This window comes from Oncorhynchus masou, chromosome 9, assembly GCF_036934945.1.
Source record: "Oncorhynchus masou masou isolate Uvic2021 chromosome 9, UVic_Omas_1.1, whole genome shotgun sequence".
NCBI lineage: Eukaryota > Metazoa > Chordata > Actinopteri > Salmoniformes > Salmonidae > Oncorhynchus > Oncorhynchus masou.
This window is the reverse complement of record NC_088220.1, coordinates 85,893,188-85,921,149: the sequence shown is the minus strand read 5'-3', so window position 1 is coordinate 85,921,149 and position 27,962 is coordinate 85,893,188. Positions and strand designations below refer to the sequence as shown.

Sequence of the window (27,962 nt, the reverse complement as noted above, 5' to 3'; positions counted from 1 at the left end):
CCAATGTATGTTCAAATAAATAATTTAGATACAATAGTAAAAAGTAAAACAGATAAGAGTCATACGGATTATTTATTATTATTATTTATTTATTATTATTTATTTTTTTAATTATAATTATTATTATTTGTTCAGGGCTCTGACGCATAAATGTATTACAAGGAGTACATCCATTGATATAATGTAGGAGCACAATGGAATTATTTGAGTGTTTTAATGATATGAAATAACTAAAAGTTAATGAATGAAAAGTTTTTGAACTGTACCATGCTCAATCAAACACAATTTACCCCAAAATAGTTTAGTCATGAGGTGAGACAAAAATGTTCTGCTGCCCCTTTAAGGGGCGGGCCATTACCGTGGTAAAAATGTTCTGCTGCCCCTTTAAGGGGCGGGCCATTACCGTGGTAAAGACACTCAGTGTCCGTCAGAGATCATCTCCATGTCTGCGTTACCAGTAGACAGTTGCAGCAAACACAAACGTATATTGAAAAACAACTAAGTATGTGAACAAAACGATGTAACTAGCCAAGAAACAACAAGACAAAAAAGTCACACTTTGGCAGCCTTTCAGGTCAAGTCAACCAACTTCTACATTTGGGCTTTTCGATTGGGGGTAAAAAAACAAAAAGTGTTCCCAAATGCTGTGTGGTGAAATAGACATCCTTACCCGGCGATGCCAAAATATACCCCCATTTGGCAGGTGGCAACTTTCCACCCTACTCACAACGGTGTCTTTTAACTACATTTTGCTTTACTAAGCAGACCATCATAATGTAGTTAACTTCTTCGATATAGGGGGCGCTCTTTCAATTTTTGGATAAAAAAAAACGTTCCCATTTTAAACAAGATATTTTGTCACGAAAAGATGCTCGACTATGCATATAATTGACAGCTTTGGAAAGAAAACACTGACGTTTCCAAAACTGCAAAGATATTGTCTGTAAGTGCCACAGAACTAATGATACAGGCGAAACCAAGATAAAATTTCATACAGGAAATGGCCCAGATTTTGAATGCGCTGTGTTCCAATGTCTCCTTATATGGCTGTGAATGCGCCAGGAATGAGCCTACACTTTCTGTCGTTTCCAAAAGGTGTCTGCAGCATTGTGACGTATTTGTAGGCATATCATTGGAAGATTGACCATAAGAGACTACATTTACCAGGTGCCCGCTAGGGGGTGCTTCCGGGTTGGAGCGAGCGGTCGCATCTACACTTCGGTCCGCAGGTAGTATAACTTTTCATTACATTTCATTATAGTACAACGGTTTGATTTGTCTAATCTTAGCAATTTCTTCTTAGCTAGCTACATAGCCGTCTTTGTATCAAAGATAATTGCGTAATTATTGTATTTCGTCGTCCTAACGTAGTCTACACTGCTATCTGCCCAGCAGCTAGCTAACGTCCACCGTCTACCGAATACCAGCACTGTAGAAACTATTACACTCAACGACTTGATTAGTGTAGTGTTAGCTAGCTACATAGTTGTCTTTGCTGTCTTCGTATCCAAGATAATTGTGTAGTTTAGAGTGTGTACACTTAGAGTGATTATCTTAATTTACCGAGGTTAGCTAGCCAGCTATTTGTCGTCCTTAACGTAGGAGATACTGCTAGCTAGCTAGCCAACAGCTAGCCAACGTCTACCAAATAGAACTTCAACAACCCGGTCAACATTCCGCTTCGCTCCACAGGTAGTATCACATTTTCATTTCACTTCATTACAGTACAACGGTTTGATTTGTTTGATCGTAGCTAGCTAGCTACATAGCCGTCTTTGTATCAAAGACAATTGTGTAGTCTAGAGCGATTTTCTAGGTTAGCTAGCCAGCTATTGTCGTTCTTTAACGTAACGTAACGTAATCAACACTGCTAGCTAGCCAGCTAGCCCGAATAGCAGCACTGTAGAAACTATTACACTCAACGGAACGACTTGATTAGTGTAGTGTCAACAACGCAGCCACTGCCAGCTAGCCTACAAAGTCAACAACGCAGCCACTGCCAGTTAGCCTACTCCAGCAGTACTGTATCATTTCAATCATTTTAGTCAATAAGATTCTTGCTACGTACGCTTAACTTTCTGAACATTCGAGACGTGTAGTCCACTTGTCATTCCAATCTCCTTTGCATTAGCGTAGCCTCTTCTGTAGCCTGTCAACTATGTGTCTATCTATCCCTGTTCTCTCCTCTCTGCACAGACCATACAAACGCTCCACACCGCGTGGCCGCGGCCACCCTAATCTGGTGGTCCCAGCGCGCACGACCACGTGGAGTTCCAGGTCTCCGGTAGCCTCTGGAACTGCCGATCTGCGGCCAACAAGGCAGAGTTCATCTCAGCCTATGCCTCCCTCCAGTCCCTCGACTTCTTGGCACTGACGGAAACATGGATCACCACAGATAACACTGCTACTCCTACTGCTCTCTCTTCGTCCGCCCACGTGTTCTCGCACACCCGAGAGCTTCTGGTCAGCGGGGTGGTGGCACCCGGGATCCTCATCTCTCCCAAGTGGTCATTCTCTCTTTCTCCCCTTACCCATCTGTCTATCGCCTCCTTTGAATTCCATGCTGTCACAGTTACCAGCCCTTTCAAGCTTAACATCCTTATCATTTATCGCCCTCCAGGTTCCCTCGGAGAGTTCATCAATGAGCTTGATGCCTTGATAAGCTCCTTTCCTGAGGACGGCTCACCACAGTCCTGGGCGTTTTTAACCTCCCCACGTCTACCTTTGACTCATTCCTCTCTGCCTCCTTCTTTCCACTCCTCTCCTCTTTTGACCTCACCCTCTCACCTTCCCCCTACTCACAAGGCAGGCAATACGCTCGACCTCATCTTTACTAGATGCTGTTCTTCCACTAACCTCATTGCAACTCCCCTCCAAGTCTCCGACCACTACCTTGTATCCTTTTCCCTCTCCCTCTCATCCAACACTTCCCACACTGCCCCTACTCGGATGGTATCGCGCCGTCCCAACCTTCGCTCTCTCTCCCCCGCTACTCTCTCCTCTTCCATCCTATCATCTCTTCCCTCTGCTCAAACCTTCTCCAAACTATCTCCTGATTCTGCCTCCTCAACCCTCCTCTCTTCCCTTTCTGCATCCTTTGATTCTCTATGTCCCCTATCCTCCAGGCCGGCTCGGTCCTCCCCTCCCGCTCCGAGGCTCGACGACTCATTGCGAGCTCACAGAACAGGGCTCCGGGCAGCCGAGCGGAAATGGAGGAAAACTCGCCTCCCTGCGGACCTGGCATCCTTTCACTCCCTCCTCTCTACATTTTCCTCCTCTGTCTCTGCTGCTAAAGCCACTTTCTACCACTCTAAATTCCAAGCATCTGCCTCTAACCCTAGGAAGCTCTTTGCCACCTTCTCCTCCCTCCTGAATCCTCCTCCCCCTCCCCCCCTCCTCCCTCTCTGCAGATGACTTCGTCAACCATTTTGAAAAGAAGGTCGACGACATCCGATCCTCGTTTGCTAAGTCAAACGACACCGCTGGTTCTGCTCACACTGCCCTACCCTGTGCTCTGACCTCTTTCTCCCCTCTCTCTCCAGATGAAATCTCGATTCTTGTGACGGCCGGCCGCCCAACAACCTGCCCGCTTGACCCTATCCCCTCCTCTCTTCTCCAGACCATTTCCGGAGACCTTCTCCCTTACCTCACCTCGCTCATCAACTCATCCCTGACCGCTGGCTACGTCCCTTCCGTCTTCAAGAGAGCGAGAGTTGCCCCCTTCTGAAAAAACCTACACTCGATCCCTCCGATGTCAACAACTACAGACCAGTATCCCTTCTTTCTTTTCTCTCCAAAACTCTTGAACGTGCCGTCCTTGGCCAGCTCTCCCGCTATCTCTCTCAGAATGACCTTCTTGATCCAAATCAGTCAGGTTTCAAGACTAGTCATTCAACTGAGACTGCTCTTCTCTGTATCACGGAGGCGCTCCGCACTGCTAAAGCTAACTCTCTCTCCTCTGCTCTCATCCTTCTAGACCTATCGGCTGCCTTCGATACTGTGAACCATCAGATCCTCCTCTCCACCCTCTCCGAGTTGGGCATCTCCGGCGCGGCCCACGCTTGGATTGCGTCCTACCTGACAGGTCGCTCCTACCAGGTGGCGTGGCGAGAATCTGTCTCCCTCGCCACGCGCTCTCACCACTGGTGTCTCCCAGGACTCTGTTCTAGGCCCTCTCCTATTCTCGCTATACACCAAGTCACTTGGCTCTGTCATAACCTCACATGGTCTCTCCTATCATTGCTATGCAGACGACACACAATTAATCTTCTCCTTTCCCCCTTCTGATGACCAGGTGGCGCATCTCTGCATGTCTGGCAGACATATCAGTGTGGATGACGGATCACCACCTCAAGCTGAACCTCGGCAAGACGGAGCTGCTCTTCCTCCCGGGGAAGGACTGCCCGTTCCATGATCTCGCCATCACGGTTGACAACTCCATTGTGTCCTCCTCCCAGAGCGCTAAGAACCTTGGTGTGATCCTGGACAACACCCTGTCGTTCTCAACTAACATCAAGGCGGTGGCCCGTTCCTGTAGGTTCATGCTCTACAACATCCGCAGAGTACGACCCTGCCTCACACAGGAAGTGGCGCAGGTCCTAATCCAGGCACTTGTCATCTCCCGTCTGGATTACTGCAACTCGCTGTTGGCTGGGCTCCCTGCCTGTGCCATTAAACCCCTACAACTCATCCAGAACGCCGCAGCCCGTCTGGTGTTCAACCTTCCCAAGTTCTCTCACGTCACCCCGCTCCTCCGCTCTCTCCACTGGCTTCCAGTTGAAGCTCGCATCCGCTACAAGACCATGGTGCTTGCCTACGGAGCTGTGAGGGGAACGGCACCGCAGTACCTCCAGGCTCTGATCAGGCCCTACACCCAAACAAGGGCACTGCGTTCATCCACCTCTGGCCTGCTCGCCTCCCTACCACTGAGGAAGTACAGTTCCCGCTCAGCCCAGTCAAAACTGTTCGCTGCTCTGGCCCCCCAATGGTGGAACAAACTCCCTCACAACGCCAGGACAGCGGAGTCAATCACCACCTTCCGGAGACACCTGAAACCCCACCTCTTTAAGGAATACCTAGGATAGGATAAAGTAATCCTTCTCACCCCCCCTTAAATGATTTAGATGCACTATTGTAAAGTGGCTGTTCCACTGGATGTCATAAGGTGAATTCACCAATTTGTAAGTCGCTCTGGATAAGAGCGTCTGCCAAATGACTTAAATGTAAATGTCCTCCGTCGAAATTATTGCGCAATCTCCAGCTGCGTCCACTTTTCCATTTGGTTCAGAGGAGAAAGGCAACTGCCACGAATGATTATCATCGAATAGATATGTGAAAAACACCTTGAGGATTGATTCTAAACAACGTTTGCCATCTTTCTGTCGATATTATGGAGTTAATTTGGAAAAAAGTTTGGCGTTGTAATGACTGAATTTTTTTTCTTTTTTCTTAGCCAAACGTGATGAACAAAACGGAGTGATTTCTCCTACACAAATAATCTTTTTGGAAAAACTGAACATTTGCTATCTAACTGAGAGTCTCCTCATTGAAAACATCTGAAGTTCTACAAAGGTAAATGATTTTATTTGAATGCTTTTCTTGTTTTTGTGAAAATGTTGCCTGCTGAATGCTAGGCTTAATGCTATGCTAGCTATCAATACTCTTACACAAATGCTTGTGTAGCTATGGTTGAAAAGCATATTTTGAAAATCTGAGACGACAGTGTTGTTAACAAAAGGCTAATAAGCTTGTGAGCCAATATATTTATTTAATTTCATTTGCGATTTTCATGAATAGTTAACGTTGCATTATGCTAATGAGCTTGAGGCTATGATTACGCTCCCGGATACAGAGTTGCTCGACGCTAAGGGGTCCTCTACCTCATATGTCTGATGATGGTGGTGGCCACACACAGGAACTGGCTGATGAGGGGTAGAGGGAGAACCTTTGGAGTGCTGTGTCCCTGGGGTTTGTCCTCCTTGGCCGTGGAGGAAGAGGAAGAGGAGGCTCCTTCACCACGGGTCTCCTTCTGGCCCAGGTTGGTGAACCACAGCACATGGAGCAGCTCCACCACAGCACTCAGCAGACCCTGGTCTACATGTCTGGAGGAGAGAAGAGGGGTTTTATTCTACAGCAGCCCTGGTACTATTTTAACTCTTGATTCTTCTCTAATGACGCCCTCCCCCTCCCCCGGAGCACACTGACCACCACCACCCCCCCGGAGCACACTGACCCCCCCGAGCACACTGACCCCCCCACCCCGGAGCACACTGACCCCCCCACCCCGGAGCACACTGACACCCCCCCCCCCCACCACCTCTGGTCACTGTGCTTCCTGGAGAAGGCAACTTTTTGTTATTGTTGTTTAAAATAAATAAATTCAGAACCAGAATGTCTGACTAGATGATTTAAATAGTAAAGATGAAATCCAGACAGTATATCTCACCTCCTCTCGAGCAGCTGCAGAATCCAGGTGAGGAGCCCGTGGCCCTTGGTCAGGTTGTAGGCTGCTTTGGTCACACGACCAGCCTGGTGCAGGACTCTCACTATCAGAGTCTGGTAGAGAACGTCACACACAGGAGGAGAGACAACGGTCATGAACATGAACACATACTTTATTGAAATACTGTGTATTTAAACAAGGGGGTAATCAGTATATTTCCAAAACATAAAAGTGTTGGACATATAACGTAAATGAATATGTGCCCATTGATTCAGAAGACGCTAAATGCCTTGTGAGTTTAGTTCAACTGTCCTCCCAATCAGAACCCAAAATATCAGCTTGTTTTTCTCCGATGTTTGTAAACAAAGTAAATGTAAACATAGTCTCATAACATGGTTGAAACTATCATTTTTATATCAGGGATGGTCAGTCCTTTGTCTATGAATTTGAGAGTGGTCCCATTTCTCCAGCCCTATCCCTCTTAGCTTTTTACCCTAACAGGCAGGTTTTTACCAAAACAGGGGCGGGGAGTTAGCTTTGTTATTGTTTCTGCTGCTAATTTTGCAGTGCAACCAGGGTACATGATCAGAGATGCAAACTGAAAATGACCCCCCCCCCCCCCCCCCAAAAAAAAAAAAAAAATCTATACTTAGTGGAAAATTATTTATTCTTAAGAGAAAGACAAAGCAGCAATTGTGAGGTAGTGCTAGTCCTTTTTGTTTTACCTGTGTGTGTGTGTGTGTGTGTGCGTGTGTGCGTCAGCGTTTCCGTTAGCTGGTAATAGCCGGCTTTTGGCCGTAAAAATGTTTTAAAAGCCGATCGATAAAATTGGCACCGGCTAATCGCCTGGGTGAAGAAAACAAAAAAATACTATCGAGTAATAATGCTTTTTATTCATTACATTTGACTGGTCATGTTTATCAGTCTATGGGTTCATTTGCATAACCTAGAGGAATTAAATTGGCACGTGTATATTTGTAACACCAGTAGTCTATTGTTTTATACAGACTTCCAAATACTATTGAAACCAGTAGTCTATTGTTTTATACAGACTTCCAAATACCATTGAAACCAGTAGTCTATTGTTTTATACAGACTTCCAAATACCATTGAAACCAGTAGTCTATTGTTTTATAAAGACATACCATTGAAACCAGTAGTCTATTGTTTTATAAAGACTTCCAAATACCATTGAAACCAGTAGTCTATTGTTTTATAAAGACTTCCACATACCATTGAAACCAGTAGTCTATTGTTTTATACAGACATATACCATTGAAACCAGTAGTCTATTGTTTTATAAAGACATACCATTGAAACCAGTAGTCTATTGTTTTATACAGACATATACCATTGAAACCAGTAGTCTATTGTTTTATACAGACATATACCATTGAAACCAGTCTATTTCTCTCATGTTCTACAGGTTTTTAACTTTCTTTCATTGTCTGGTAGCCGACTTGATTTGTACGCATTGCTGTGCTAATAATGTTAAGAAATAGTTCATTAGCATTTTAAGCTCAACGTTCTGAGCACCTTTGGTCAGCTGTGAGTCTTTCTGGGTAAATCTCTTAGAGTCTTCCACACCTGGATTTTTTATTTTTTTTGTTAACCTTTATTTAACTAGGCAAGTCAGTTAAGAACAAATTCTTATTTTCAATGACGGCCTCGGAACAGTGGGTTAACTGCCTGTTCAGGGGCAGAACGACAGATTTGTACCTTGTCAGCTCGGGGATTTGAACTTGCAACCTTTCGGTTACAATGCTCTAACCACTAGGCTACCCTGCCGCCCCAATTGTGGGACATATGCACATTATTCTTTAAAAAAATTGTCAAATTGGTTTTGCCATAGATTTTCAAGTAGATTTAAGTCAAAACTGTAACTCGGCCACTCCGGAACATTCACTCTTCTTGGTAAACAACTCCAGTGTAGATTTGGCCTTGTGTTTTAGGTTATTGTCCTTCTGAAAGGTGAATTAATCTCCCAGTGTCTGGTGGAAAGCAGATTGAACCAGGTTTCCCCTCTAGGATGTTGCCTGTCCTTAGCTCCATTCGGTTTATTTTTTTTATCCTGAAAAACTCCCTAGTCCTTAACGATTACAAGCATACCCATAACATGATGCAGCCACCTCTATGCATGTAAACATGGAGAGTGGTACTCAGTAATGTATTGGATTTGCCCCTAAACATAACACCTTGTATTCAGGACAAAAAGTGAATTGCTCTGCCACATGTATTGGTGTATTACTTTAATTCCTTGTTGGTATATTTTATTCTGTACGGGATTCCTTCTTCATTCTGTCATTTAGGTTAGCATTAGGGAGTAACTACAATGTTGTTGATCAATCCTCAGTCTTCTCCTATCACAGTCATCAAACTCCGTAACTGTTTTAAAGACACCATTGGTCTCATGGTGAAATCCCTGAGCGGTTTCCTTCCTCTCCGGCAACTGAGTTAGGAAGGACGTCTGTATCTTTGTATTGACAGGGTGTATTGATACACCATCCAAAGTGTAGGTGCCCTTCTTTACGAGGCATTGGAAAACCTCCCTGGTCTTTGTGGTTGAATCTGTATTTGAAATTCACTGTTCAACTGAGGGACTTTACATATAATTGTATGTGTGGGGTACAGAGATGAGGTAGTCATTTAAAAAACATTATGTTAAACACTATTATTGCACACAGAGTAAGTCCATGAAACTTATTACGTGACTTTTTAAACAAATCTATACTCCTGAACTTTAGGCTTGCCATAACAAAGGTGTTGAATACTGACTCAAGACATCAGCTTTTCATTAAAACATTTTTTAAAAACGAACATAATTCCACTTTGATATTATGTGGTCCTGTGTGTAGCTCAGTAACAACAAATCTACATTGAATCCATTTTAAATTCAGTCTGTAACAAATAAATGTGGAAAACGTCAAGGGGTGGTGAACACTTTCGGAAAGGCTCCGTGAAATCAAATCAAATTTTATTTGCCGAATACAATTTCACCTTACAGTGAAATGCTTACTTACAAGCTCTTAATAAGCAACAACACAGTTTGGCACGGTTGGTTTAGAGCCAATAAAAATAAATGTCAGTCATTCCCCCCGGCGCCATCTCTCATTTTAACATGCATTGAACAGTCTACTTTTGCTAACAGTGATGGAGTTACATCATTAGCATAAATCATGACTAATCCAATCAAATCATCACTTCAGGAATAGTGATGATTTGATTGGATTAGTCATGATTTATGCTAATGATATAACGAGTAGTCCATCTTACATGAGTCTGCATTGGAATGCTTCATTTTAAAAGGTATAATTTTAAAAATGTTGAAAACGTACTTCCCCAAACTAGAAACTGACACGCTGCCCATGAAAATTGCTGGTGATTTTGCTGTTTGTTACTGGTCTTGTTGGCTGAGGAAAAGTACACGTGGACATTTATAGTAACATATTCAACGTGCAAAATAAGGAAACTCGTAGTTGCGTCCTCGATGTTCTGCGTAAGATGAATTACCACGATGTCAAAAGGTGATTTCTGTCATTCTGAGGTGTCACACCCAATGCATGTTGGGAAAAACATCAGGTACATCTATTAAAAATGTCCGGTAAATTAAAATGCTGCTGGTCAACTGTGTCTGGCGCCACATTTTCATAATGGAAAACCCTGGCGCGTGTGTGTGGTTGTGTTGGTACCTGAGTGTGTTGGTCACAGAGTGGGCTGAAACCTGGTGTGTGTGTGTGTGTGTGTGTGTGTGTGTGTGTGTGTGTGTGTGTGTGTGTGTGTGTGTGTGTGTGTGTGTGTGTGTGTGTGTGTCTGTGTTGGTACCTGAGTGTGTTGGTCACAGAGTGGGCTGCAGCAGAATCCTAGCAGTGTCTGAAAGATCCCCTGTTGGTCCAGCAGATCATAACACTGTCTGTCTTTCAGGCCCTCCTCGAGGACAGACAGAATCCACTCCCTCTCCATTTTGTGCTGAGAGGAGAGACAACATTATATCATGGGACGAGTCACCTCCATACTGATAACATCCACTGGGCTCAACACACAGCATCCAAGTTTAATAATGGGACAAACACCAATCCAATTTGACAGAGTAGTTTCTCAGCCAACTATTTCATTCATCATAGGACAACCTATTAGAATACTGTCAGTTACAAAGGACAACCTATTAGAATACTGTCAGTTACAAAGGACAACCTATTAGAATACTGTCAGTTACATAGGACTAAAGGACAACCTATTAGAATACTGTCAGTTACATAGGACAACCTACTAGAATACTGTCAGTTACAAAGGACAACCTACTAGAATACTGTCAGTTACAAAGGACTAAAGGACAACCTATTAGAATACTGTCAGTTACATAGGACTAAAGGACAACCTATTAGAATACTGTCAGTTACAAAGGACAACCTATTAGAATACTGTCAGTTACAAAGGACAACCTATTAGAATACTGTCAGTTACATAGGACTAAAGGACAACCTACTAGAATACTGTCAGTTACATAGGACAACCTATTAGAATACTGTCAGTTACATAGGACAACCTATTAGAATACTGTCAGTTACATAGGACAACCTATTAGAATACTGTCAGTTACATAGGACAACCTATTAGAATACTGTCAGTTACATAGGACAACCTATTAGAATACTGTCAGTTACAAAGGACTAAAGGACAACCTATTAGAATACTGTCAGTTACAAAGGACAACCTATTAGAATACTGTCAGTTACATAGGACAACCTATTAGAATACTGTCAGTTACAAAGGACTAAAGGACAACCTATTAGAATACTGTCAGTTACAAAGGACAACCTATTAGAATACTGTCAGTTACATAGGACTAAAGGACAACCTATCTGTAAGACTAACACTATACTACTATAATACTGGCACTATACTACTGTAAGACTGGCACTATACTACTATAATACTAACACTATACTACTGTAAGACTGGCACTATACTACTGTAATACTGGCACTATACTACTGTAAGACGAACACTATACTACTATAATACTAACACTATACTACTATAATACTGGCACTATACCACTGTAATACTGGCACTATACTACTGTAATACTGGCACTATACTACTGTAATACTGGCACTATACTACTGTAATACTGGCACTATACTACTGTAATACTGGCACTATACTACTGTAATACTGGCACTATACTACTGTAAGACTAACACTATACTACTGTAAGACTAACGCTATACTACCGTAATACTGGCACTATACTACTGTAATACTGGCACTATACTACTGTAAGACTAACACTATACTACTATAATACTAACACTATACTACTATAATACTGGCACTATACTACCGTAATACTGGCACTATACTACTGTAAGACTAACACTATACTACTATAATACTAACACTATACTACTGTAAGACTAACACTATACTACTATAATACTAACACTATACTACTGTGATACTGGCACTATACTACTGTAAGACTTAACACTATACTACCGTAATACTGGCACTATACTACCGTAATACTGGCACTATACTACTGTAAGACTAACAATATACTACTAGAATACTAACACTATACTACTGTAATACTATACTACTGTAATACTGACACTATACTACTGTAATACTATACTACTGTAATACTGACACTATACTACTGTAATACTAACCCTATAATACTGTAATACTATACTACTGTAATACTGTACTACTATATTACTGTACTACTATAATACTGTACTACTGTAATTCTATACTACCGTAATTCTATACTACTGTAATTCTATACTACTGTAATACTGTAATTCTATACTACTGCAATACTTTAATACTATACTACTGTAATACTGTACTACTGTAATTCTATACTACTATACTACTGTAATTCTATACTACTGTAATACTATACTACTGTAATTCTATACTACTGTAATACTATACTACTGTAATTCTATACTACTGTAAATCTATACTACTGTAATACTTTACCTCCATGTCACTACTGTAATACTATACTACTGTCTATACTACTGTAATACTATACTACTGTAATTCTACACTACTATAATACTATACTACTGTAATTCTATACTACTGTAAATCTATACTACTGTAATACTTTACCTCCATGTCACAGCTGTAGAACAGTTTGAAGAACTCCGGAACCCTTCTGAAGTCCAGACACTGATGGGAGAGCAGGAAGCGGTTCACCACCACGTACATGTGCTCCTCTGGTTTCAGCATCTGCCGGGCCACCTTGGTGACGTACGTGGTCAGTACGAAGGGCATCCTGAGGTTCTGCTGTCTGATCCCATTCTTTACCATGTCCAGCAGGTACAGCAGCTGGGGTGGGTTGGGGGGACACAGAGAGAGAGACCTGGTTAATATGGAACATTACCACTCATGTTCAAGGCCATGTTTGTGTCTGAAATGACTGTCTTTTCCCTATATACACCGAGTGCACAAAACATTAGGAACACCTGCTCTTTCCATGACAAAGACTGACCAGTTGAATCCAGGTGAAAGATATGATCCCCTTATTGATGACACTTGTTAAATCCACTTCAATCGGTGTAGATGACGGGGAGGAGACTGGGGTTAAATAAGGATTTTTAAGCCTTGAGACAATTGAGACATGGATTGTGTGTGTGTGTGTGTGTGCCATTCTGAGGGTGAATGGACAAGATGCAACTCAATATCAGGAAGGTGTTCCTAATGTTTTGTACACTCAGTACATCTCACCATCTCTCTCACATGAGATGAACTGCAAATGATGAGAGACCAGTGTGTGTGTGTGTGTGTGTTCGTGTGTTATTTGCGCGTACATGCATGTGTGTGTGAGCCTGATTGTGTGTGTGTGTGTACCTGTCTCTTCTCTCTGAAGCGAGCAGCCTCCAGATGATGGTGGTATGAAGCCAGGACCTGATAGGCCGCTGCCCTCAGCTTGGGGTCGTAACTACTCAGGGACACCATCGTCACACCAAGGCCGTGACTCGACACAAACTTCAGACAGTCGATCACAGACTCTGTCACAGGACAGGAAGGACAGGAAGTTTGGTTGAGCAAGAAGGCTGTGCAGTAACAACACCATTAGTTCAACGTCGCAGCGTGTTTTTAGATATCCCATAATCAGGGATTTATTGATTAATAAAAAAATAAAAGTGGTTTCGCAAACAATATTGACGCTAAATAAGCGAGGAACACGTTTTTAGTTTGGCCTACTAGCAGACTAAAATGGTGCGGTAGGGTAGCCTAGTGGTTAGAGTGTAGAGGAGGCAGGTAGCCTAGTGGTTAGAGTGTAGAGGAGGCAGGTAGCCTAGTGGTTAGAGTGTAGAGGTGGCAGGTAGCCTAGTGGTTAGAGTGTAGAGGCGGCAGGGTAGCCTAGTGGTTAGAGTGTAGAGGTGGCAGGTAGCCTAGTGGTTAGAGTGTAGAGGAGGCAGGTAGCCTAGTGGTTAGAGTGTAGGGACGGCAGGTAGCATAGTGGTTAGAGTGTAGAGGAGGCAGGTAGCCTAGTGGTTAGAGTGTAGGGACGGCAGGTAGCATAGTGGTTAGAGTGTAGAGGAGGCAGGTAGCCTAGTGGTTAGAGTGTAGAGGTGGCAGGTAGCCTAGTGGTTAGAGTGTAGGGGCGGCAGGTAGCCTAGTGGTTAGAGTGTAGAGGAGGCAGGTAGCCTAGTGGTTAGAGTGTAGAGGGGGCAGGTAGCCTAGTGGTTAGAGTGTAGAGGAGGCAGGTAGCCTAGTGGTTAGAGTGTAGAGGAAGCAGGTAGACTAGTGGTTAAAGTGTAGAGGCGGCAGGGTAGCCTAGTGGTTAGAGTGTAGAGGTGGCAGGTAGCCTAGTGGTTAGAGTGTAGGGACAGCAGGTAGCATAGTGGTTAGAGTGTAGAGGAGGCAGGTAGCCTAGTGGTTAGAGTGTAGAGGAGGCAGGTAGCCTAGTGGTTAGAGTGAAGAGGTGGCAGGTAGCCTAGTGGTTAGAGTGTAGAGGAGGCAGGTAGCCTAGTGGTTAGAGTGTAGAGGTGGCAGGTAGCCTAGTGGTTAGAGTGTAGAGGTGGCAGGTAGCCTAGTGGTTAGAGTGTAGAGGTGGCAGGTAGCTTAGTGGTTAGAGTGTAGGGACAGCAGGTAGCATAGTGGTTAGAGTGTAGAGGAGGCAGGTAGCCTAGTGGTTAGAGTGTAGAGGTGGCAGGTAGCCTAGTGGTTAGAGTGTAGAGGAGGCAGGTAGCCTAGTGGTTAGAGTGTAGAGGTGGCAGGTAGCCTAGTGGTTAGAGTGTAGAGGTGGCAGGTAGCCTAGTGGTTAGAGTGTAGAGGCGGCAGGGTAGCCTAGTGGTTAGAGTGTAGAGGTGGCAGGTAGCCTAGTGGTTAGAGTGTAGAGGAGGCAGGTAGCCTAGTGGTTAGAGTGTAGGGACGGCAGGTAGCATAGTGGTTAGAGTGTAGAGGAGGCAGGTAGCCTAGTGGTTAGAGTGTAGAGGAGGCAGGGTAGCCTAGTGGTTAGAGCGTTGGACTAGTAACCAGAAGGTTGCAAGTTCAAACCCCCGAGCTGACAATCTGTCGTTCTGCCCCTGAACAGGCAGTTAACCCACTGTTCCTAGGCCGTCATTGAAAATAAGAATTTGTTCTTAACTGACTTGCTTCGTTAAATAAAGGTAAAAAATAAAACTTCAATGTTCTTTAGTATTATTTTTGATAAATGTCTTTTTAAAAAGTCTCACCATCTTTTGACTGTGTGAAATGTCTCAGAAAAGTGTGTTATTTAAAATGCTTGGAGGTTTAAAATGCTTGGATGTTCAGGTCATTGGTAGTAGTCACCTGGCTGAAGCATGGCGCTGAAGAGAGGCAGGAGGAAGCAGGGGTCGTACACACTCCCAAGATCCTTCACTTCCTCATCTTTGAAAATCATCTCTTTACCCTCCTGTTGAAGGAAAGATGAGTGGAGTGTCATATCATATCGACATCTTATCGTTACACCACATGAACAGGGCCAAGAGTTTTCCCAGAATACATCAAACAGGAAGCAATCTGGGGACTAGTTCGTCTAGTTATAGTCTAATTAAAAAGGTCCCGAGTCCTTTCTTTGTCAGATCACACATTCAGGAAATACTCCAGTATCTAAACATGATGTGTGTGTGTGTGTGTGTGTGTGTGTGTGTGTGTGTGTGTGTTACCTGTAGGATGATCCTGCGTTGCAGGGGGAAGTGAGTGATGGTGTTGATCATGGTGTCAGGGCTGAGCAGAGCCAGCAGGTCCTCAGAGCTGGGTTGCTGCCACAAGGAAACGCCCAGGCTTCTCCGGGCCTTGTGGTGCTCCACCGCCGCTGGGCCCCAAAGCATGCACCTGCAGGTCACACACACACACACACCAGTGTAATAGCACGGACGTGCAAACACACACAACTTATTTATAATGAAAGATAATAAAAATGAATGAACTTACTGAAAGTCTACCAGACTGACGCCGTTTCGTTCGTACTCCTGCAGCAGCAGTAACAGATTCTGATCTGCACAGAAAAGACGTGTTGGCCAACTGTAGAACGGAAGACATTTAAAAGCACACAGAAGGAACAGCTCTGTTACCTGTGGTACTGAGAGTAGCGCCGTACCCTCCCAGTAGGACTACGAAGTGGCTGCTGCTACAGACAGCAGGACTTCTCTTCACGAGGCTGAGCAGGAGAGAGACCAGGGCCTCTGGAAGAGAGCGCAGACAGAGAACTGTGTTAACTAGTGTTTAGTGTGTTACATAGTGTACAGTGTGTTACATAGTGTGTGTTATTTACAGTGTGTTACATAGTGTGTTACATACAGTGCTCAGTGTGTTACATACAGTGTGTTACATAGTGTGTTACATACAGTGTGTTACATAGTGTTATATACAGTGTGTTATTTACAGTGTTCAGTGTGTTACATACAGTGTACAGTGTGTTACATACAGTGCTCAGTGTGTTACATACAGTGTACAGTGTGTTACATACAGTGTTCAGTGTGTTACATACAGTGTTCAGTGTGTTACATACAGTGTTCAGTGTGTTACATAGAGTGTTCAGTGTGTTACATACAGTGTGTTACATACAGTGTACAGTGTGTTACATACATTGTTCAGTGTGTTACATACAGTGTTCAGTGTGTTACATACAGTGTTCAGTGTGTTACATATACCTGGCAATTATAGTTGTATCGGTATGGATCTGGAAGTGAACGGAGAAAACGAGGGGGATATATGCACATCCCACCGAAATAACTGGTGCTGGGCAAACCCCCCCCCTCCCCCCAAGATAACTGGTGCTGGGCAAACCCCCCCCCCTCCCCACCAAGATAACTGGTGCTGGGCAAACCCCCCCCAAGATAACTGGTGCTGGGCAAACCCCCCTCCCCCCAAGATAACCGGTGCTGGGCAAACCCCCCTCCCCCCAAGATAACCGGTGCTGGGCAAACCCCCCTCCCCCCAAGATAACTGTTGCTGGGCAAACCCCCCTCCCCCAAGATAACTGGTGCTGGGCAAACCCCCCCCTCCTCCCCAAGATAACTGGTGCTGGGCAAACCCCCCTCCTCCCCAAGATAACTGGTGCTGGGCAAACCCCCCTCCCCCCCAAGATAACTGGTGCTGGGCAAACCCCCTCCCCCCAAGATAACTGTTGCTGGGCAAACCCCCCTCCCCCAAGATAACTGGTGCTGGGCAAACCCCCATCCCCCCAAGATAACTGGTGCTGGGCAACCCCCCTCCCCCCAAGATAACTGGTGCTGGGCAAACCCCCATCCCCCCAAGATAACTGGTGCTGGGCAAACCCCCTCCCCCCAAGATAACTGGTGCTGGGCAAACCCCCTCCTCCCCAAGATAACTGGTGCTGGGCAAACCCCCCTCCACCCCAAGATAACGGGTGCTGGGAAAACCCCCCTCCCTCAAGATAACTGGTGCTGGGCAAGCCCCCCTCCTCCCCAAGATAACTGGTGCTGGGCAAACCCCCCTCCCCCCAAGATAACTGGTGCTGGGCAACCCCCTCCCCCAAGATAACTGGTGCTGGGCAAACCCCCCCTCCCCCAAGATAACTGGTGCTGGGCAACCCCCTCCCCCCAAGATAACTGGTGCTGGGCAAACCCCCCTCCCCCCAAGATAACTGGTGCTGGGCAAAACCCCCCCCCCCCCCAAGATAACTGGTGCTGGGCAAAACCCCCCCCTCCCCAAGATAACTGGTGCTGGGCAAACCCTCCCTCCCCCCAAGATAACTGGTGCTGGGCAACCCCCCTCCCCCAAGATAACTGGTGCTGGGCAAACCCTCCCTCCCCCCAAGATAACTGGTGCTGGGCAACCCCCCTCCCCCCAAGATAACTGGTGCTGGGCAACCCCCCTCCCCCAAGATAACTGGTGCTGGGCAACCCCCTCCCCCAAGATAACTGGTGCTGGGAAACCCCCCTCCTCCCAAGATAACTGGTGCTGGGCAAACCCCCCCTCCTCCCCAAGATAACTGGTGCTGGGCAACCCCCCCCGGGAGCAGCAAAACTCTGATCTGGACGTGCTGTTAGAAAAAGAACATATAGAGAACAACAAAATGGCCCCCAACTCTGGACATTTAACCTGTGCGTTCCCACTGAGATCCTGTTTTGTACCATTAACCATAAACCTGTGTGTTCCCACTAAGGTGTTCCCACTAAGGTGTTCCCACTAAGGTGTTCCCACTAAGGTGTTTCCACTAAGGTGTTCCCACTAAGGTGTTTCCACTAAGGTGTTCCCACTAAGGTGTTCCCACTAAGGTGTTCCCACTAAGGTGTTCCCACTAAGGTGTTCCCACTAAGGTGTTCCCACTAAGGTGTTTCCACTAAGGTGTTCCCACTAAGGTGTTTCCACTAAGGTGTTCCCACTAAGGTGTTCCCACTAAGGTCCTGTTCTGTACCTTTAACCTGTGTGTTCCCACTAAGGTCCTGTTCTGTACCTTTAACCTGTGTGTTCCCACTAAGGTCCTCCTCGTCTCCCAGCATGATGGGTAGGAACAGGGAGTGGCTGGAGGCCATCATGTGGATGGTAGGTAGAGGAAGCAGGTCTTTAGGTCCTTCACTACCTCCATACATCAGATCCAACATCCTGTTTAGGGTGCTCAGGAAGTTAGGGTCTCTGTAGCGACACCTGGGAAGGAGAAGATTCTCCGTAAACACTAGACATGAATATGTCAGGAGGAAAATACATCTCAGACTAACCTGGAGAAATAAAAGGTTAGATAAATCACATATGACCCCCCAACAGACCCCCCCGACAGACATGACAGACCCCCCCCGACAGACATGACAGACCCCAACCCCCCCCGACAGACCCCAACCCCCCCCGACAGACCCCAACCCCCCCCGACAGACCCCAAACCCCCCTGACAGACCCGACAAACCCCCCTGACAGACCCGACAAACCCCGCCTGACAGACCCGACAAACCCCCCTGACAGACCCGACAAACCCTCCCCGACAGACCCCAACCTCCCCCTGACAGACCCCAACCCCCCTGACAGACCCCAACCCCCCGACAGACCCCAAACCCCCCTGACAGACCCGACAAACCCCCCTGACAGACCCGACAAACCCCCCTGACAGACCCGACAAACCCCCCTGACAGACCCGACAACCCCCCTGACAGACCCGACAACCCCCCTGACAGACCCGACAAACCCTCCCCGACAGACCCCAACCCCCCTGGCAGACCCCAAAAAACAGAAGACTTGTGTCTGAATAAGGGATCTTACTTCAGTCCAGCCTTGACAAAGCTGTTCCATTCTGCTGCTGTTATGTCTTCTGGAAAAGTCTGAGGGGAAAAAAATATAAAAGTTTGTTTCTGAGTTACCAATGTAGTCCCGCGTGGCTCAGTTGGCAGAGCATGGCACTTGTAACGCGAAAGATTGTGGGTTCGATTCCCACAAGGTGACCAGTACGAAAAACACATGTACTCACTACTGTAAGTCGCTCTGGATAAGAGCGTCTGCTCAACATAATTTAAGTTGACATATCAACTGAAAACATCTCATGACCTCTGGTCAACAGTAGCACATTTATATAAGGAATAGAGAGTCATTTGGGATGCGGACAACAGGCGACAGACTGTGGACCCACCAGCAGTACAGTCAGTCTATTCAGTATGCTGTCCTCCTGTGTGAGTGGTGCCGTGTTCTGGTCTCGGTTGTGCCCGTAGGAAGAGCTCAGCCACCGGAGGGCAGCAGAGAGCACCGAAGTCCTCCACAACTCCAGCTCCTCGGGACAGACAGACAGCACAGCACTGATGGGGTCCACCAGCTGCCATCTGCCAGGGAGGGAGGGACAGAGAGAGAAGAAATACACCTGGTTGATTGATACATGGTCCCCTGTAACCTTAGTAGATGTGTGTTTGACTGAAATAGTCTGACTTCCTAATAAATGGCACTGGATGGGAAGACCAACCGGCTCTGCTTCGAGGTGTGGTGCCTGCAGCCGCAGCACCTGGAGAACCTGGCAGACCAGATGGAGACATTCCTACCGCTGGTCAACAGTTACCTGCAGACTGCAGCCAGAGAGGACCCCGCCAGGCCTAAAGAAGGTAGGTGGGTGTGGTCTCGTCTGCTGTGTCAAACTCATTGTTACTGGTAACCTCATTGTTAAGGTAACCTGCCGAAATGACTACCGCCTCGTAGCACTCACGTCTGTAGCCATGAAGAGCACAGCAAGCGGTACCGGAGAGCCAGGTCGAGGTCCAAGAGGCTCCTTAACAGCTTCTACCCCCCCAAGCCATAAGACTGATGAACAGTTAATTAAATGTCCACCCAGACTATTTACATTGACCCCCCCCCTTCATTTTTTACGCTGCTGCTACTCACTTTACCCCTCCCTACATGAACATATTACTTCAATTACCTGGACTAACCTGTACCCCCTGTATATAGTCTCATTACTAACCTGTACCCCCTTGTATATAGTCTCATTACTAACCTGTACCCCTGTATTTAGTCTCATTACTAACCTGTACCCCCTGTATATAGTCTCATTACTAACCTGTACCCCCTGTATATAGTCTCATTACTAACCTGTACCCCCTTGTATAGTCTCATTACTAACCTGTACCCCTGTATTTAGTCTCATTACTAACCTGTACCCCTGTATATAGTCTCATTACTAACCTGTACCCCCTGTATATAGTCTCATTACTAACCTGTACCCCTGTATATAGTCTCATTACTAACCTGTACCCCTGTATATAGTCTCATTACTAACCTGTACCCCCTGTATATAGTCTCATTACTAACCTGTACCCCCTGTATATAGTCTCATTACTAACCTGTACCCCTGTATATAGTCTCATTACTAACCTGTACCCCCTGTATATAGTCTCATTACTAACCTGTACCCCCTGTATATAGTCTCATTAGTAACCTGTACCCCCTGTATATAGTCTCATTACTAACCTGTACCCCTGTATATAGTCTCATTACTAACCTGTACCCCTGTATATAGTCTCATTACTAACCTGTACCCCTGTATATAGTCTCATTACTAACCTGTACCCCCTGTATATAGTCTCATTACTAACCTGTACCCCCTGTATATAGTCTCATTACTAACCTGTACCCCTGTATATAGCCTCATTACTAACCTGTACCCCCTGTATATAGTCTCATTACTAACCTGTACCCCTGTATATAGTCTCATTACTAACCTGTACCCCTGTATATAGTCTCATCACTAACCTGTACCCCTGTATATAGTCTCATTACTAACCTGTACCCCTGTATATAGCCTCCACATTGACTCTGTACCGGTACCCCCTGTATATAGTCTCCACATTGACTCTGTACCGGTACCCCCTGTATATAGCCTCCACATTGACTCTGTACTGGTACCCCTGTATATAGCCTCCACATTGACTCTGTACCGGTACCCCCTGTATATAGCCTCCACATTGACTCTGTACTGGTACCCCCTGTATATAGCCTCCACATTGACTCTGTACTGGTACCCCCTGTATATAGTCTCATTACTAACCTGTACCCCCTGTATATAGTCTCATTACTAACCTGTACCCCTGTATATAGCCTCGCTATTGTCATTTTATTGTTTCTCTTACATTTTTTACTTTGGTTAATTAGTAAATATTTTTGTATTGTTGGTTAAGGTCTTGTAAGTAAACATTTCAAAGTAAGGTCTACTACACCCGTTGAATTCGGCTGTGTTTTACTGAGGTAATACCTGTACAGCCATATTACCTCTCAAAGCCGTCCAGTTTCTGCAAGGCAGCAGGCAGGGAGGCGATGAGCTCTCGGATGTCCTTGACCTTAGCTGTCAGTCTAACCAGACTAGACAGAGCCTCCACAACCTCCACAGCCCCCAGGGCCTCCCCCGTCTCCTGCCCCAGCACAGAGAGGCTCATCCTGGGGAACAGGGCCTTCCTCAGGGCCTTCAGCACCGCTGTCTGAACTGTGGGACAACATGGGCATGTCAAACAACACGGTGACTGTGATCGTTAAGAACCAAAACATGCACTTTCACTTCTTTAGTCAAGCATTAAATGTCAATGAGAGACTAACGAAGTGGAAGTTAGGATTCAGACCCCCTGACAGACCCCCAGACAGACTCCCCCTGACAGACCCGACCCGACCCCCCTGACAGACTCCCCCTGACAGACCCGACCCCCTGACAGACCCCCCAGACAGACTCCCCCAGACAGACCCGACAGACCCCCTGACAGACCCGACAGACCCCCTGACAGACTCTCCCCTGACAGACCCGACCCCCTGACAGACCCCCCCCCCCCTGACAGACCCGACAGACCCCCTGACAGACCACCCCCGACAGCTGCCAGTCTAACATAAATACGGTAACAATGAGTTTGACACAGCAGACGAGACCACAACCACCTACCTTCTTTAGGCCTGGCGGGGTCCTCTCTGGCTGCAGTCTGCAGGTAACTGTTGACCAGCGGTAGGAATGTCTCCATCTGGTCTGCCAGGTTCTCCAGGTGCTGCGGCTGCAGGCACCACACCTCGAAGCAGAGCCTGTGAGCAGAGCAGTTCTGCAGCAGAGCTACCCCGAGGGCCTGGGTGGCTGCAGTAAGAGGCCCCTGGAGACAGTGGAGCAGGATGTCAGTGTGGAGGAGTTTAGCGTTGCCTGGCTGGGTCCTCAGGGCCTGCAGGAGGAAGGTCTCCAGAGACGGGCTGGAGCAGGAGAGGAGCAGGGTGGCCAGGCCTTGGAGGTGGGCCTGGGAGAGGAGGAGGACAGGGGAGCCGGATGAAGAGGCGGTGGAGGAGGTGGTCTCAGTGAGGACCTGTAGAGCCGTGCGTCCGTAGACACTGAGCTCCGCTGCTCTGGAGCTCTTCTCTCGGTCCTCCTCTCCCTCCCCAGGGGTGATGAGGGCCTCCTTGGGAAGGAGGAGAAGGGAAGAGACCAGCTCCTGGAGGAGAGGGGGTTCCATGTAGGCATGCAAGGCCATGAAGGCTCTCACAGGCCGGGACTCCTTGTCGGTCTTCCTCGTCTCCCCCAGCTCTCTGAGCAGAGCCCCTCTTACAGCCTCGAGGTAGGGGGAGAGGAGATGGAGGGAGTTCAGGGGTCGAAGGACGGAGGCAGAGGACTGTAATAGACCCAGGATGCAGTCAGACAGTTGAGCACACAGCAGCTTCAGCCTGACGGGGTTGAGGGAGGTAGGAGGGACAGAGGACAACTCCAGAGACAGGAACCACTGCTCGATACACGGGTGCTTCAGGATGGAACTCAGCACTGACAACACCACCTACACACACACACACACACACACACACACACACACACACACACACACACACACACACACACACACACACACACACAGGTCAGGGAAAAGGATACAGTATATCACATCACCAGAACAAAAAGTCGACGAGAAATATCCCAAATCCACCAGGGATAAGTTATTGAGCTACAGTAAACAAAGAAGAACAAGGCTACAACTCTATTTGTCACGAAGACTCCCTGACGAAGGACACGGAGTCTTGTTCCTCCTTTTTGATATTGGTATGAAGACTCCCTGACAAAGGACACGGAGTCTTGTTCCTCCTTTTTGATATTGGTATGAAGACTCCCTGACGAAGGACACGGAGTCTTGTTCCTCCTTTTTGATATTGGTACGAAGACTCCCTGACAAAGGACGCGGAGTCCTTGTCCTCCTTGGTCCTCCGTTGGAATTCTGACTACTATATATCTGGTATACTACCTCAGGTAAAAGGGCTACTGGTACCTACCAGGCTGTGGTCGTCCTCTGTTTCAGAAGACGGGTTGACCTCCAGGAAGAGCTCCGATCCATTCAGGAGGTCCACAGCTTTGGGTTCTGCTGCCTTGGCTGGATCTGCTACAGTGGCTGTGTCCTGGTCCATAGCTATAGGCTCCGTCTCCTTGGGATCCACAGCCATGGTTTCTGTGGTCTCCACTGCCTTCTGATCAGCGACCATGGGCTCAGTCTCTCCTTCGACCATGGGCTCTGCCTCGGTTTCCTCAGTTGGTTCCTGTGGGCTCTGAAGCCTCAACACCAACCCCTGGAGAACTCCCATTAGGACATTGAGCTCCAGCAGGCCTGTGTCTATAGACAACTGTGGAGAGACAGGAGACAACGTGTTAGGAGAGGTGGAGAGACAGGAGACAATGTGTTAGGAGAGACAGGAGACAATGTGTTAGGAGAGGTGGAGAGACAGGAGACAATGTGTTAGGAGAGGTGGAGAGACAGGAGACAATGTGTTAGGAGAGACAGGAGACAATGTGTTAGGAGAGGTGGAGAGACAGGAGACAATGTGTTAGGAGAGGTGGAGAGACAGGAGACAACGTGTTAGGAGAGGTGGAGAGACAGGAGACAATGTGTTAGGAGAGACAGGAGACAATGTGTTAGGAGAGGTGGAGAGACAGGAGACAACGTGTTAGGAGAGGTGGAGAGACAGGAGACAACGTGTTAGGAGAGGTGGAGAGACAGGAGACAATGTGTTAGGAGAGGTGGAGAGACAGGAGACAGGAGACAACGTGTTAGGAGAGGTGGAGAGACAGGAGACAATGTGTTAGGAGAGGTGGAGAGACAGGAGACAATGTGTTAGGAGCTAGTCATGGTAGATGCGGCTCGATAAAGCAGCGCTCATACAGGTTAGGTGAGTGTTTCCCCGTACCATGCTGAAGTTGTCCACAGTGGTTCTGATGTACAGTAGGATCTGCTTGGCTGCAACAGGATACTCTGACATCTCCATAGTGACCAGACTCTTCTCCAGTCTCCGTTGGAAGGAGTCTTCCAGCAGGGCAGAGGCACCCTGGGTGAAGGCCGTCTTCAGCAGACCAGTGAAGGTCACAGGACTTGGAGAGACATGGAAAGGGATTTCACAGGACTGGAACTATCGGACAGAGGAGAGACGATCGGACAGGAGGTTGGTTGTGGACACATAATAATGTCATTGTTGTAATTAGCACCATTAAATAATAACACTTTTACAATAACCTTATTGTGAACATGATATTAACTACGTGTTATTAACAAGATAACAACAGTTATATCTGTATGATCGAGATGAGAGGGAGGTGTTCTGACCAGAGGTTCCCGGGCCTGTTGGGGCAGCCATGTTGTGTAGTAGTGATGTAGGTGAATGACGGAGTGATGGGGGGGCCCAGGATCTTCAGAGGAGTTCAGCTCTTTGTCGTACTGTAGAAGAGCCAGGCTGAGGGGCAGAGGGTCTCTCTGACAGTGGAGCACGTCACACAAGACTGTTGCCATGTAGTCATATATTACACCTTAAATACACAACAACACATTATACACCATCCCTAGAGTAAAATACACAACATTACATTATACACCATCCCTAGAGTCAAATACACAACATTACATTATACACCATCCCTAGAGTCAAATACACAACATTACATTATACACCATCCCTAGAGTCAAATACACAACATTACATTATACACCATCCCTAGAGTCAAATGCACAACATTACATTATACACCATCCCTAGAGTCAAATGCACAACATTACATTATACACCATCCCTAGAGTCAAATACACAACATTACATTATACACCATCCCTAGAGTCAAATACACAACATTACATTATACACCATCCCTAGAGTCAAATACGCAACATTACATTATACACCATCCCTAGAGTCAAATACACAACAACACATTATACACCATCCCTAGAGTCAAATACACAACATTACATTATACACCATCCCTAGAGTCAAATACACAACATTACATTATACACCATCCCTAGAGTCAAATACACAACATTACATTATACACCATCCCTAGAGTCAAATACACAACAACACATTATACACCATCCCTAGAGTCAAATACACAACAACACATTATACACCATCCCTAGAGTCAAATACACAACATTACATTATACACCATCCCTAGAGTCAAATACGCAACATTACTTTATACACCATCCCTAGAGTCAAATACACAACATTACATTATACACATCCCTAGAGTCAAATACACAACATTACATTATACACCATCCCTAGAGTCAAATACACAACATTACATTATACACCATCCCTAGAGTCAAATACACAACATTACATTATACACCGTCCCTAGAGTCAAATACACAACATTACATTATACACATCTATGAATACACACAAACAAGGCTTTGAGTGTTTGAACGAGCCACAGACAGCCCGCCAGCCAGACAGTCCGCCAGACAGACAGAAAGACAGCCCGCCAGACAGACAGACAGCCCGCCAGACAGACAGTACTTTAGTAGTTTACCTTTCTCCGTTCTGTAGGTAGCAGGTAGTTTGTTCCTGGCCTCCAGGACAGCAGGTACCACGGCACTGAAAGGGAAGGTCTGGAGGATGAGGTCATCACTAAGCGCCGGGCCCAGCTCCTCCGTCTCCCCCTCGCTGCCCTCCATGATCACATCAACCATGTCCAGCACGTCTAGAGATACAAGCAGCACAATGTTTCTCACCAGGCCAAGGCTTTGTCTTCACGAGCTATGTTTCCATTAACTTAAACAGTGATTGTTTTTGGTCGACATTTTAGGAAGTTCACATAGAAAATACATGCGATAATAATTGCCTGCTATGGTGCGTTTCGAATTAACTGTCGTGTCGATTATTTTCTTTCTTTCTTTCTTTCTAAACCTCGGTGTTGAATAAAATGTTTCCATTTAGGCAAAATGAGCATGAAAAAAATTGGCGCCAGGATGTATGCCCTACCACCCATCCGTTTCATGTCTCAGGTATCGCTCGCACGCACGCACACACACACACACGGTGGCCAGTATATTAGGTACACCACCCTGTCACCAATATGGTTCGCTCCTACAGACAGTGAGTCACGTGGCTGTGGCTTCCTATATAAAGCAGGCAGAGACAGGCATCAAGACATTCAGTTACTGTGTGATTGAACGTTGAAACGGGCTAAATGAGTGACCGAAGCGAATTTGAGGGTGGCATTGTCGGAGCCAGGTTCCAGTATCTCAGAAATGGCTTCCTGGGCTTTTCACGCACAACAATGTCTAGGGTTTACAGAGAACGGTGGGACAAACAAACAGTCAGTCAGTGGCAGTCCTGTGGGTAGAAAACAACTCGTTGACGAGAGGTCGAAGGAGAATGGAAAGAACCGTGGAAGATAACAGGCGTGAAATGGAGATGTACGTATGTATGTAGTAATCACCAACCATCTTTAGTGCCATGAAAAACTATTTGCCCCTTTACGATTTTCTAAATGTTTTGATATTTTTGCTACTGAATGTTAGACAAATGGAACCTGAGTTAACAAATGAAAAACATTTATACTTTGTAAATTAAATAAAGTTACAGTGCATTCGGAAAGTATTCAGACCCCTTGACTTTTTCCACATTTTGTTCTCGCCTTATTCTAAAATGAATTCAAATAGGTTTTTCCCCCCTCATCAATCTAAACACAAGAACCCCATAATGACATCACAATGCCCCAAAATGACATCACAATACCCCCATAATGACAAAGCAAAAACAGGTTTCGAGAAATGTTTGCAAATGTAAAAAAAATATAAAAAAATGGAAATATGACATTTACGTAAGTATTCAGACCCTTTACTCAGTACTTTGTTGAAGCACCTTTGGCAGCGATTACAGCCTCAAGTCTTCTTGGGTATAACGCTACAAGCTTGGCACACCTGTATTTGGGGAATTTCTCCCATTCTTCTCTGCAGATCCTCTCAAGCTCTGTCAGGTTGGATGGGGAGCGTTGCTGTGCAGCAATTTTCAGGTCTCTCCAGAGATGTTCGATCGGGTTCAAGTCTGGGCTTTGGCTGGGCCACTCAAGGATATTCAGAGACTTGTCCCGAAGCCACTCCTGTGTTGTCTGGGCTGTGTGCTTAGTCCAGTTGGAAGGTGAACCTATGCCCCAGTCTGAGGTCCTGAGCACTCTGGAGCAGGTTTTCATCAAGGATCTCTGTGCTTTGCTCCGTTCATCCTTCTCTTTGATCCTGACTAGTCTCCCGGTCCCTGTCGCTGAAACACAGCATGCTGCCACCACCATGCTTCACCGTAGGGATGGGGCCAGGTTTCCTCC

The 27,962-nt window shown here is 46.2% G+C and overlaps 1 protein-coding gene across 1 annotated transcript in view; it reads right to left on the bottom strand.

Annotated features, from left to right (window-relative positions):
- The window catches only part of urb1 (URB1 ribosome biogenesis homolog), a 70,800-nt gene that overhangs the window by 16,292 nt on the left and 26,546 nt on the right, over positions 1-27,962 (bottom strand). Inside the window, exons 18-35 of the mRNA XM_064975348.1 lie at positions 26,169-26,339; positions 24,961-25,160; positions 24,548-24,766; positions 23,642-23,986; positions 22,290-23,154; positions 21,635-21,845; positions 19,515-19,701; positions 19,151-19,209; positions 18,357-18,547; positions 16,009-16,119; positions 15,869-15,932; positions 15,601-15,769; positions 15,245-15,347; positions 13,313-13,473; positions 12,572-12,790; positions 10,265-10,408; positions 6,446-6,555; positions 5,880-6,101 (exon numbers count right to left, since the gene is read on the bottom strand). Coding sequence (XP_064831420.1) covers positions 5,880-6,101; positions 6,446-6,555; positions 10,265-10,408; positions 12,572-12,790; positions 13,313-13,473; positions 15,245-15,347; positions 15,601-15,769; positions 15,869-15,932; positions 16,009-16,119; positions 18,357-18,547; positions 19,151-19,209; positions 19,515-19,701; positions 21,635-21,845; positions 22,290-23,154; positions 23,642-23,986; positions 24,548-24,766; positions 24,961-25,160; positions 26,169-26,339 — 3,751 coding nt within the window. The remainder of the gene's footprint in view (positions 1-5,879; positions 6,102-6,445; positions 6,556-10,264; positions 10,409-12,571; positions 12,791-13,312; positions 13,474-15,244; positions 15,348-15,600; positions 15,770-15,868; positions 15,933-16,008; positions 16,120-18,356; positions 18,548-19,150; positions 19,210-19,514; positions 19,702-21,634; positions 21,846-22,289; positions 23,155-23,641; positions 23,987-24,547; positions 24,767-24,960; positions 25,161-26,168; positions 26,340-27,962) is intronic.